The sequence below is a fragment of the Chiroxiphia lanceolata genome, chromosome Z (genome assembly GCF_009829145.1).
Source record: "Chiroxiphia lanceolata isolate bChiLan1 chromosome Z, bChiLan1.pri, whole genome shotgun sequence".
NCBI lineage: Eukaryota > Metazoa > Chordata > Aves > Passeriformes > Pipridae > Chiroxiphia > Chiroxiphia lanceolata.
In genome coordinates this window covers 20,886,350-20,899,721 of record NC_045671.1, presented here as the reverse complement: position 1 = coordinate 20,899,721, position 13,372 = coordinate 20,886,350, and the positions used below count along the sequence as shown (strand labels likewise).

Genomic DNA, 13,372 nt, shown 5'->3' with positions numbered 1-13,372 from the left:
GTCACATTTCAAGAATACTTCTGTGCATGTAAATGCTGGAAGCATAGCATTCCTGACATCTGTTCATTGGAGTCTGTCTGAATCATTAGTTTAGTTCTTATAGTCATAAAACGTAGGCGATAGTATTCATTAGGCTAGAATTCCTTAGGCTACAACCTGTGTTTTCACTTACTGGTGACCTTCCAGATGAACAGGAGTCCTGATGTTGGGTTTGCTCCCAACAATAGTTTGGACTGGTACCATTATCAGTAAGCACTGTTCTTTTAAATATCTTTTGGCACCAAGCCAAAAGGTGTCTTTGTTCTAGAATGTGTCTTCAGCAACAGAATTCCTTATTTTTTGTAACAGTTAATAAAACAAGATCTAGCAAAATTTATTGTGTATGGATACCCAGAGCAGTTAGGGGTATTGTAAGCAGGACAGTTGCCCCTGCATTGCAGGACTAACTGGTCCTGTGTAGTGATTCTGAGACCTACCTGAACCATACTTCCAGTTTGAAGACATTCCTTAAAGTGCAGTAGCTTATTCCAGTTTTCAGTTATTCCAGTTTCTCCTTGGGGAAACACTTCTGTTGCAGCTGCTGGGCAGAATCCATACTCTGCTGCTCATCTGCAATGCATCATGATAAAAGGACTTCATAACAACTTTGCTGTAACTTGAAGCTCACTGTTAGACACACTTCCGGATTTCTTCTGTTTGCAGAAGATGGTTCAGGAAAGCTGGGCACTTTTCCTTTTTCAAGGCTTTTTTCACTTCTTTAAGTCTTTGCTAACATTCTGCTGCTCACAGAAGGTAATCGTGCATACCTTTACTTATCCATGCATTTAACTGGAAGGGGCAAAAGGTCTCATACGTAAGCCAAAGCTTGATTGCCATCTTGTTGGCAAAACACCTTCGAAATTGGTAAGTATTCATGCATGACTGCATTTAAGGTTTGCCTGACTATGTGTTTTAAAATACTTTACACATAGAACCGGTATTTCCAGATGGACCCTGACAGTCTTAAGTCATATTCAGACGTACTCATATTTTTGTCTTTACTTGATAATTTCATGTATGATGTGATTAGTTGTTTTCCTTGCTTTGGAAGATGCTTCCTGTGCTAATGTAATCACAAAGTAGTATGGCAGAGAAGAGGGGAGAAGGCATCACGTGGAAGAGTTGTTGCCAAGGTCTAAAGTTAGATCATTCTTTTTCTTAAATATTTTGGTTTTACTAATTATCTGTGATCTCCTTATGAGGTTTCCTGTGACTGTTCTTATGTCTTTTTATAAAACGATTAGAGCAGAGCTTCTTGCCTGATGTCGATTCAAATAAAAATGTTCCCTGGAGAGATAAAGGTAAAGCAGAAACATCTAGTTTGCTCAGTATTTTGGATAGTTGATACTTTCAGAAGTCTAAAATTACCTTACCTGCTGGGAAAACTGAAATTTAGTTTGTAAGATGGAATTTCTTTTTTCAAGTATTAGCTTACATGGATTGATCATAAAACACTGTAGATTTTGAGACTTTGAGATTTTGGCTACCTAACCTCTGCATTTTATTTTTTTACTCTTAAAAGTACCAACAAACTTGAACTGAACTCAAAGGCAAATACACTTTTGAAGTCCTAGTATTCATCTGTAAATAATTGTCCTCTTAATGCTGTACCAGCAGTGCTATACCTCGATATGTTTTGGTTTGGAAGATAAAAGATAATGAAACAAACAGATAAGTAACATTCTAACATTAAAAAACTTCTGATCTCATTAAAGTTATGCAGAAGAAAATGCATTCATGTAGCGTACAAATGAAGATGTGATGATTCTGCTATAATCTGGTATAGCAGCAGTGTGAAGAAGAACACAGTTGATGTAACCTTAGGTATCATAAATGAAAGCAGTCTAGTAATGAAATTTGTTTAATTTCATTTACTAAGAGGCACTTGTCGTAGCTTGTGAGTGTGAATTCACACTTCGTGAAGTTCTCGCCAACAGACAGTGCAGTCCCACAGCACCCAAACAGGGTGAGCAGAGCAGGTGTGGTAATTGTAACTGCATTCAGTGCTGGGCAACTCTGTAGAGAGGAGACAGATCTGAGCCCAAGTTAAAAAACCAAGTCAAGGTCAGAATCACAGGCAGTGGAAGTAACCAGGGTCAACCAACAATCCTGTGATGACCAGGTAAGTTGTTAGTGATGAAGGGGGGGGGTCTGACCACCTAGGAGGCACTTGGGAATCTTCAAGGCTCTGACAGTTTATCTTGAATAGACTAAACCATCATGAAATAAATTTTGTATGAAAAAACAAAGGCACATATCTAATGTAGCTGTCTCCTTTTTTTTTCTTCTTAGTATCATAGGCTAGGTGATAGTTGTACTCTTCTGTCTTGGGAGGTGATACAGTAAGGTTCTGAAATAGCAGTCTCAAAGTTCAGTGTAGGTTTTGTTTACTCTGAAACAGCAATGCATCTAAAAATGTGTTCGTTCTATGTTCTTGGTTCGAATTTTTTTTTTCCTTTTAGAACTGAATTATCTATAGTTCTTTTAAGTAGGGCTATGAATTTCGCAGGCATTTGTGTCCTGGTTGACAGACTGCAAAAGGTTTGAGAGCTGACTGTTAATTACCCAAAAATATGAAACAGTTATTTATGGGTGGCTGTAGAATAAGAACTTTAAAGACCGAGTAGTGTAATGAACTCTCTTGGGTCAGTTCATCTGATGTGTTTAGCTCTGAGCAGATGTGTGTATTTGACACTATAGAAATTATGATATGACTGAAAACTAAGATACATTTCTATTCAAATGTGAATGATGACCTTCAAGGAAAGGCCAAACTACTATGTGATATGTAGATTTTTTTATCTTGTTCAGTTTTAGTGTGGAATGACAGAATCAGAGAAAACCTCAAATGTATGTAAAGTATGGGAGTAGTTTCTTTGGGTGGGATTAGGTGTCCAGACTGTGGTTAGCTTTGAGTTGTTGCTGCAGAAAGACACAGATCTTACGTAGTTCTCTCATGACTGACTTTCTTGTATGGGTGGCTGAAATGGTCTAAAATGGTATTAGGCACCTTAATTGCTCCCACTGAGGTCACAGGATTATTTGAGTTGCCAGAGCTAAGTATATGTTAGAGTTTAAATTTACAGAAGTAATTCCAGTTATAAATTGGATATTACACTTCATCTTGACTCACATGAGCACAAATTAATCTCCTGTCTGGTTTGGCAGGAAGTACAAGCTGAAGGTTTGATGCTGAAGGTAATTGTGCAAGTGACTGCTACCTTCTGTGGCAGCAGAATCTATACAATTTACACCTTGATTGCTGAAATGAAGCTAAAGTTATAGAAGCTCATAGGAAGAAAGAAGTCTTGATTATTTTTGAAGGATTGGGACCCTTAATATCTAAAGTGTTTCTGCAGCATTTCAGCTTTAGAATGAAAAAGTTTTGTTGTGTGCCTGTATGCATAACTGAGTTTTAATTCTTTTGTCGGACTATAAAATATACTGATTTAAGTTGTCTGTCTTTAAATTAGTAAAGGACATAAGATACAGATTATTTTTTTTTTTCTGAGTTTTACTTCCTGGGTCCCCTTAATGTCTTCAAAAATTATAAATTCCCTTAAATCTTGCACAGTTTAATGCTGAATATCATGATAGTGGAAGTGTCCTTTAGCTGCCCTACGTGATAGTTGGCTTTCCAGAGTGTGCATCATCAGTGCTGTAACTGCATTACAGTCTATTAAAACTGTTTTTAAAAAGTGTTTTTAATAGATATTCAGTGTCTGTTATAGCTGCAGTTTTCCCCCAGATTTTTAGTAAACAGCACATATTGCATTGGTATTATTATTCCACTACATATTAAGAGTTAACATTTCGAAGGGGAACATAACATGCATATTGGAGAACGATTTGAGAACAGCTGTGAGATGGAGGTGATACTTTGTTAGGTATCCAGTACTCCATTGCAAGATGAGGCTGGTACGAGCTTTAGGACAAATTTGGCCTTGTCAGCCTCTGAAGTTCTTTTATGTTTCAGGGGTTGGGAACTTGCCTTGCTCAGTAGCTCAGAACCCTTTACAGCTCTGCTTCCATAGGATGAATGTGCCATATAACAGGCACTGCTTGAAAGCCAAGTTTAAGAAACCTGAGTTGGCTGCTTTTGCATTACCCTATTTAATAATAGTGTTCTGGCAGTGTGGGAATAAAAATCTTTTGAACGTCTTTTTTTAAGGGGGATGGAAAATGGATGATCAGTGAATGAGATGTTAAACTTGCAATTGTGGAAGAACTGTTGTGTGGCTACTCAGATATTTTTTATATTCTAAGTACAGAAATAGTCTTTATTTTGCCTCTTAATTCATTAGTTCCTCCAGGTGTTACACGTGTAACCTTTTAGGACAACTCGTACTATATGAAAATTGCAATTTCAGAGGCTTAATGCACTCCGTCTGAATGCAGAGTGTTACAGGACTGAGAAACACATTCTTCATGTGCAGGCTTATCATCTGTTTTGAGTGTTGGGTCCTAATTTAAAACTTGAAACCCAACAGTTAACACAGGAGGAATAAAGCTTTGATATCCAGCACTGGCCAAATAATTTTTTTTCTCAAAAGCAAGCTTTGTCAGAAATCTCTTCCCAAAAATGCTCTCGAGGACATACTGAAAGCAAAGTGTATCACATGGAGAGTTTCAACTGAAACAGCAACAACTATGATTGCTCCCCAGAACTCATTTATGAAAGCTGGGATGGATAGTTTTTTTCTTTGGTCAAGGAGTCAAAAAGCTCAGACCAACAAACATAGTTTCGGGCATTTTTGTGTTGCATTTTTACTTAATTTTTTGAACCAGTGGTGTCATCTAAGGAAATACTCCACAGAGAGCAGGATGTACAACTGTTACTGTAACACCCTTCCCCCTCTGCCCCTCCCCAAATCAAAATCCACAGAACCTCAGGTTAAACTCTTACTGAAAAGTGTGTTGTTACTGTTGCTTGCATTTTAAAAAAAGGCTAATATGACGTGGGAATAGGGAATAAGTTGTCATAATCCATGGAGAATTTAATTTGAAAGGGAGAGTATCCTTTTCACGTAGCAAAACAAAGCCCTTCAGTAGGAGTGGTAGGGATAAGAAATCCTAATTGGTCGGGATTGATTTTGCTAGATTTCTGGAACTGATCTCATGATTTCCATAGGGTGGATTCACCAGTCTGGATTCAGTCCAGCATGCTGAGTAGCTGGGAAGATAAGATTGGGGTTGTACCTCTTGCTTTCTTGGAACTTCCTTCCAAGCACAGAAAGCAACAGTGAAAATGCATAGCTAGGTGAAGGTAGGGTTGTGGAACAGTAAATGCCAAAGAAGCTGCAAAGTGATGGTGATGTCACACTGGTGATGTCAGTGACTGGTAAAGCAGTTAGATTGGATAAACTTATATGTGGGAATCTTGAAGTAAAAGAGGAAAAATTGTAGGGTGGCAGGGCTGAAGGGTGGCCAGTGACTGATGAGGGAAGTGATAGGGTTGATACAGTGAATTATACAAAGCTCTCTTTAAAGAGCTTTTGTGATGAGGAGAACTGTTTTCTTGGCTTGGATTGCAACTACTCCAGTCATTAAGAGATCATTGTTAATCTAGAACTAAAAAAATGAAGATTTCTACAGTCTTCTTCAGTAGCTCATTCTTCCCTTGGTTGTACTAAAGGAGATGTATAACTGATAAGGTGTTTTCCGTGTTTCTTTTTATTTCATTCACTAAAAATAATTAATCCACTTCTTTTAAAATACATTTTTATGTTCGTAGTATATTGTTTCTCCTTAGTCTTTTTTTCCTAGGACTAACCAGGGATACTTCTGTCAGATGTTCTGTCAGAAGTAGTTCTGTCAGAACTACTTACTCAGATGTTCGGCACTGTCCTATGAATTCTATGTAAATTTAAAAAAAGAAAAAAGAAACAAAAGAGAAAAATTCTGTTACTTTTAAGCGTAATTTAATCCTGCATAATTTCACTTTTATGCTTTTTTCCTAAACAAGGTGATTATTGTATTCTTTTGATGTACAATACTCCTGTTATCAAGGATTTGGAAGATACTTAGTTGTCTTGCCTTCTTGCCTTTGTCAATGAGGGTTAAAAATTTACCTAATTATTCCATTTTCTTAGTAGTTACCTTTGTTCCTCCTGTTCTCTTCCTTGTAAATGTATCCTATGCATTTTTCCCTGTTCCTATTTTCAGCTATTTTTTTTCTTAAGAGATTTTTACTTGAAATTGTTTTCAGTTGCTGATGTGTTGTAAAAGCATTATAATCTCTATCCAAATCAGTGTTTAGTGTTTATAAATCCTGTTTCTTGACCTCTGCAATAAGATACTGCTTTTACTTCCCTGCTAGTCCTTGGGAACAGACTGAAAAATGCTGGCCAATTAAATGTTCTGTGCAAAGCACTGATGTCATTAATTTAATGCCACTCAGGAAGAAAAAGGAATGCAATGCAAGCCTGGTTTTTTCCCCCATGTTAGTTTTTTTGTGCATATGATAAATGCTTTTGTCTTTTTGGTAGAAAAATGGGTATCACTCAGTGAAAAATTTTTTTGACAACCCGAATGACAGTTTGGAGGGGATGTTTCCTAGTTCACTCTATTCACTTAAATCCAAATCACAACTACCAATGTAAACTTAGCTGGTGGTGTTTTTCAGAATATTACTGGCTTATGTGTGCTATCAAAGCCTTTTACTGAGAATGGAACAATTCTGGACCCATTTCCACTGAACAGTAATGCAAAGAATTGTTATAGATGTATCTTACTACTTCAGTTTTTAATTTACTAGTCTCTTCTGTAGTAGTGAAGCTGGTAGCTAATGACTAGTTTTGGTCTCCTAGACAACAGAGGTCTATTGCCTTCAATTTGTTTTTAAAAAAGCTGTAAAAACTCATGTAGAATGGATTATTCTGCTCCATTTTAAACATTCTCATTTGTAGGTAATTGTGTTTGTATACTCTCTGTGATAACTGGGTATTCAGTTAATTTTATCTGTATCTGAATGATGCAATAATAATTTGTTAACTTAAGATGTTAAAACAGGAGATATTTTAAATAGTTTTGTAGGTACTCTTTCCAGTGTGAGATACAAATGAGTTGTACCTTTTGGATTTGTTTTGTTTGTGTTTTCTGGTTTTTTTTCCTGACTTTTCCATTCTTGATATAAAAAATAGGTTGCTGCTTGTACCTGACTCATTGAGATAAAAAAAAGTGTGATGCTAATCTTTGCTTTTGAGATTGACATTATAGGAGAGAGACTGCAAGAAGCAGGTAAAATGAAAGATTAGATGGAAAACAGTTAAATTAAGTTATGCTAGTTTCTTAAAACTTCAGTCTCCTAAACTTATTCATGTCTTAAAAATACCATCTGAAATGACTGTCTGTGACTTAAGTGCACCAATAGCTACAGTAGCCAGGTATGAAAAATGGTCTGTTCTTAATTCTGCTCTGTAGTTGAATGACTAATAGTTAAATAAAAAGATCAGAAACTCAGGGGCTGAACTGGCACGAATTTGGGTCAGATAAGGCTGGGTGGAATATCAAATACGGAAAATAAGTTGTGCCAGCATAGATTCGCTTATTCCTGTGGAATATTAGTTTTCACTGTTTTTAACCGCTAGAATATGTGTGTCATGCAACATAGATATTTGGTGGCATTAATTTAAATGCCACTTTTCCTCTGAGTATGTGGTCCTGCACATTTATTATTCACATTCATTACTGAAACCCTGAACAATTTCTAAATTCAATGTTTTTTTTTTCTGCAGCAGTGAGTATGAGTGCTTCACAGTTTTCATCACTGTATTTGCATGCGTTGGCATTTGCTCCATTTTTAAAATGAGATGCAATGAGTGTAGGGCAAATGATTCAAAACAATTCCTTATGTTCCTTGGGATGTCAGATCTAATTTCTTTGGAAATATTGTAAGTAGTGTTTTGAAATATGAAGTGCAGCTCCTGTTGTCATCAGTCATTTAATGCAGTGTAGGTGCTCAGACAATTAGTCTAGGAACCTATACCTGGGCACCCAGTCTGGGAAGAGCTGAGGATAGGTCTAGCATTAAACGAGATAGCAATGAGGGAGTATAGAAGAGAGATGAATCTCCAGGTTGGTACTTACGTCCTACAACTATGCAATTACTCTTTTCCTGTGAACTCTGGTTTACCTTTCCTTAAGTCTTTCTGCTTGTGTAAGAATCAGGTCACAAACTTGTGTTGAAGTCCAAAATGTTTAATTCAAGTTTTCTGAGAGTGGAATTTGAATGCTACTTGCCATGGTGGGGTTCAATGTGTGTATTTCAATACAACTTTGATTTTTTTTCTTTACTAGGTAATGAAACTTTTCTGGAATAGAGCTGTTAGTGGATGTCCTCCGAGTCATTCAGTTTTTTTCAGAGCTACTCATCTGTAGCAAACAATAGCAATATTTGACAGAATTATAACAATTGTTAATTCAAAATGGCAATGGACTTCTGATGGAGGGCTTCCTTCTCTACTTCCTGTGTGTATTTAAATGTACAGCTTATTTCTGAGTACTAAGACTTCTGCTGTAGTCAGCTTGTTTGTTTCAGCATGTTTCCTTTCATTTGTCAGTTTTAGAATGTCACAATAGCTGTATGAAGAGATCTGAGAAGCTGTTTGCCCCTGGTTTTCTCTAAAACACGTAGAGTAAAAAAGGCTTTCTTTCGTCAGATATTTATTATTGTGTGCATATTGTATTTCTGAATACAGATTTCTCTTCTGAATTTGACTTGACTACTTTTTCCTGCTTTTTGGAAAATGGCTGCTGTTAAGTAGATGTCTCATGAGACTGATATTGTACTTGACAGCAACCATGAAGAAAATACTGTTCCTGCATCTGAAGATAAAGTTACTGCTGACAAGACTAAACTAATACCTTAATAGATGCTGATTCTAAGAAACTAGATTTAACTTTAAAATTTATTTTTATTTTATTTAGCTTAATAATTTCTATATTAACTGCAGATTAAGTCACTTACTGTATTTTCTTAAAAAATTAGATGTATATTCTATAGAATCATGAATGTTTTGGGTTGGAAGGGATCTTAAAAGTCATCTAGTTCCAACCCCTCTACCATGGATAGGGACACCTTCCCCCACACCACATTGCCCAGGGCTCCAAACAGCCTGGCTTTGAACATGTCTAGGAATGGGGCATTCACCACCTCTCTGGGCAGCCTATGCCAGTGTCTCATCACCTTCACAGTAAGGAATCTCTTCCTGATATCTAATCCAAACCTACTCTCTTTTAGTTTGAATCCATCTTCCCTTTCTTGTTATGACATGCTCTTGTAAAAAGTCTCTTTCTATCTTGTAGTCTCCCTTCAAATACTGGAAGGCCACAATTAGGTCACCCCTAAGCCTTCTCTTTTCCGGGCTGAACAATCCCAGTTCTCTCAGCCTTTCCTCATAGGAGAGGTGCTCCAGCCCTCTGATCAACTTGGTGGCCTTCCTTTGGACTCACTTCAACAGGTCAGTGTCCTTCCTGTTCTGGGAACCCCAGAGCTGGATGCAGTGCTCCAGGTGGGGTCTCACCAGAGCAGAGTAGAGGGGTGGAATCCCCTCCCTTGACCTGCTGCCCACACTGCTTTTGATGCAGCCCAGGATACAATTGGCTTTCTGGGCTGTGAGTGCACATTGCTGGGTCATGTCCAGCCCCTCATCCACCAGCACCCCCGAGTCCTTCTCAGTGGGGCTGCTCTCCACCTGTTCATCTCCCAGCTTGGATTGATACCAGGACTGCTCTGACCCAAGTGCACTTGGGTCAGAGACCTTGCACTTGGTCTCACTAAACCTCCTAAAATTCCCATGATCCCTCTCCTAGAGCTTGTCCAGGTCCCCGTGGATGGCATCCTGTCCTTCAGGTGTGTCAGCTGCACCACTCAGCTTGGTGCATCCTCAAATTTGCTGAGGGTGCATTTGATCCCTCTATGTCGTTCATGAAGATATTAAATAACACTGGTCCCTGTACGGACCTCTGAGGGACACCACTTGTCACTGATGCCCGTTGGGACTCTGAGCCATTGGCCACTACCCTCTGGATGTGACCATTCAACCACTTTCTTATCCATCTAACAGTCCACTCATCAAATCCATCTCTCCAATTCAGAGGGACGGATGTTGTGGGGGACTGTGTCAAAGGCTTTACAGAAGTCCAGACAAATGACATCTTCCCTTGTCCCCTGATGTCGTCCCTCCATCCTAGAAGGCCTAGAAGGCCACCAGGTTGGTCAGGCAGGACTTGCCCTTGGTGAAGCTGTGCTGGCTGTCTCATATCACCTCCCTGTCCTTCATGTGCCCTAGCACAGCTTGCAGGAGGATCTGTTGCATGATCTTTGCAGGCACAGAGGTGAGGCTGACAGGGTGGTAGTTTCCAGGGTCCTCCTTTCTACCCTTTTAAAAGATGGGTATGATATTTCCCTTTTTCCAGTCACCTGGGACTTACCCTAACTGCCATGACATTTCAGATATCATGGAGAGTGGCTTGGCAACTACATCAGCCGATTCCTTCAGGGATGCATCTCATTGGGTCCTGTAGACTTACATACCTTCTGGTTCCTTAGGTGGTCATGAACCTGATCTTCTATTAACAGTGGGAGGGCCTTTGCTCTCCCACTCAAGGGTGTGGGAAGAGAGGTTGCCATTGAAGACTGAGTCAAAAAAACCTGTCTCTAGCACTGAGAAATGAAATAATTTTCTCAAGATATATCTCAAGCAGTCTTTCTTACTGTATAGTTAATTGAGGGGAAAAAAAATGCACTTTTTTTCTAAATTTTGATAGTTCAGGTAGAAGCTGAACCAGAAGTGCTTTTAGCATTATGGGGCCCTGTTCCCTCAGCTTCATTTTTATTAAATGGTTTTTCTCTTCCTGAAGGTGTGCTTCTGGGTAGGGACATCCAAGAATTACAGAAAGCTCTTTTCTTCTGGTGTGCTTTTTGAATGTGTAGTTGTGGAGTCCAGTGGTCAATATAGCAGGATAGAGTTTTCTTGTGTTCTCTCATGAGAGCTCTTCTCCATACAAATGAACTTTTTTTTTTTACTGTGTTAATCAAGGTTTATAAGAAGCTCAGAATGAAATGATGTTATTTTGGAGATAAAGAGGTGGACGTTTACAGACTTTTTAAGTGAAAAAACCCTTTTTTAACATTGAAATAAAATCTGAGTTTTTTATAATATATAAATGTTGACTTCTTGGTTATATACATGTGCATACATTTACACAACTGTTTTCTCTCCTAGGATCCTTCTGTTACACAAGTGACAAGAAATGTTCCTCCAGGACTAGATGAGTATAATCCATTCTCTGATTCAAGAACAGTAAGTAGTACATTAATTTCTTAATAATGCTGTTAATCTTAGATTTCTGAGGTATTGTTTTCACAGTTGGGGCTGACGTCGTAATATGTGTAATGGGCCAGCTACAGGTAGTGGAAGATGTGTTAAGAATAAATAGTCCCATTAAGTATTTGGAGGATTCAGTGGCAAGGTTGATTTAAGTGAGCTTTGACCTGTTAAGGAAGAGTGGCTCCCTGAGAAGGAATCAAAATAGAATTGAGTTTTTTCCCTCTTTAGTAAGACTTCTGATAGTCTGTCCTTATGTTTTTCTGCATTTCACTGGCTTTAAAGCTTGTGAGTGTGGCACACTTCCCTAATGTCTTTATTTTGATTTCTATTTCACTTAATGCAGATGCTGCTTGGAATCAGAAAAACATTGTATTTAAGTAACAGTTCACAAGCTGTGGTGCAGCAGTAAAAGGAAAAGTTTACATTAAAGATGCTCTGTAGTTTTTTGCCTCTAATTTATATAGTTCCAATATACCTTGCACTGCTTTTATCCATTGCAGGGAGAAATACAAGGAATGAGATAACAGCATTTTTGAGTGGCTATTGTTGACAGTGAAGATATTGTGCAATATTAGCAAAATTTAGGGCTGTTTACTGTCTGTCAATATAATTTATAAACAGTCAAATACTGTATGTTTAAAATATAGTCTTATTTCTTGTGGCAAATCTGGTAGTGCTGTTGGGGAATGTTCATATTTGAGTATTTGCAATGTCATGGATAGAGAGACAGAATTCACTCTTAAGAGAGAAGCAGCTATATATTAATTGATATAAAACAGCAATTTAACAAAAAATAAAATATTTTTTAAAAATATTAAAAAAAATAATAAATGCAACAGTGGTTTAACAAGATTTGATGGCAAGGTACATTTGATTACTGCCTAGAGGATACAAAACTGTCAGGAAGGCCCTCTCATTGAGGGTCATGAGTTTCAGAAGGGACCTCATTACATCCTGAACTCCTTCCTGAGGGGAGCTTAGGTGTGTATGAATCCAGATTTAGTCAATGGTTTATGTCTAAAGGATTGTATGTGCACAGTAAATCTTTCTATGACTTAGCTAAGATGTCAAAGTTTAGCATTACTGAGAATCTGTTGTGGCAAGGAATCTCTCAGCTTTGAGGAGTAACCTTGAGAGGTGTCCCTACCCAAGGGGAGATCCTGGTGTGCAGCCCGCTGCTGTGAGGGAGAGCTCAAGGGGCCCTGGGCTGTCCACTATTTATGGAGTAAGATGATTGTCTTGTAGTCATATTTGCACACCCATTACAGGAGTTAGTTTATTCCAAACTTCGTGGCCAGATGGATCCATTACGACTGTCACTGGCTATAACCCCTTGAGCAGAGTTATGGGAAATGGTGGGGGCAGGGAGAGCGTGCCATCCCAGCAGTGAAACAGTAAGATTTTATACAGTGTTAAAATACTATGCTGGGAGAAGCTTCGTTTTGGATATGCCTAGGATCAGCTGTTTAAAGCAGAATATTTACAACTAGCAACAATATTAAGTAAGTCTCCAAATTCTTTTCCTCCTAGCTCACAATATCAGGAATTATGCTGGATTTAGTTTTCAGAAGCTTGAGGAGTTTCAAAATTGCTTTGTAATGACCATTTATTATAAAGACAGTAGATGTTGTTTAAAAAAATATAATCTTGAGCTACTCTGACTTTTTTTATTACTTATGCACTTATTTTAACGTGCAGCTCTCTGGAAAAAGGGGAACAGAAGTGCTTCTTCGGTGGTTTTGTCTCCACCTCTAACAGTCACCATGGAAATTACATTCTGTCTTTTGTCATGTATCTGAAATCAACAAGGAACAGATGAGATTAGACAATTAGTATTTCTGCTTCATCATTTAATGAAACTCTGTTAAAGTTTTGCTGCTTCTAAGTTTTTAACTCCTTTGAGCACTCTGTGTATATAGGTATGCCATATATACCTATACACAATAATGCATATAGCAATCAATTTCAAATTGCTGCATTAAAAAATTGGAAAAAATCAT

General features: G+C 38.0%; 1 protein-coding gene across 1 annotated transcript in view; it reads left to right on the top strand.

Moving 5' to 3' along the window:
• Positions 1-13,372, top strand: part of SCAMP1 (secretory carrier membrane protein 1) — a 41,872-nt gene that overhangs the window by 1,156 nt on the left and 27,344 nt on the right. The window contains exon 2 of the mRNA XM_032676002.1: positions 11,268-11,345. Within this exon, the coding sequence (XP_032531893.1) occupies positions 11,268-11,345 (78 nt within the window). The remainder of the gene's footprint in view (positions 1-11,267; positions 11,346-13,372) is intronic.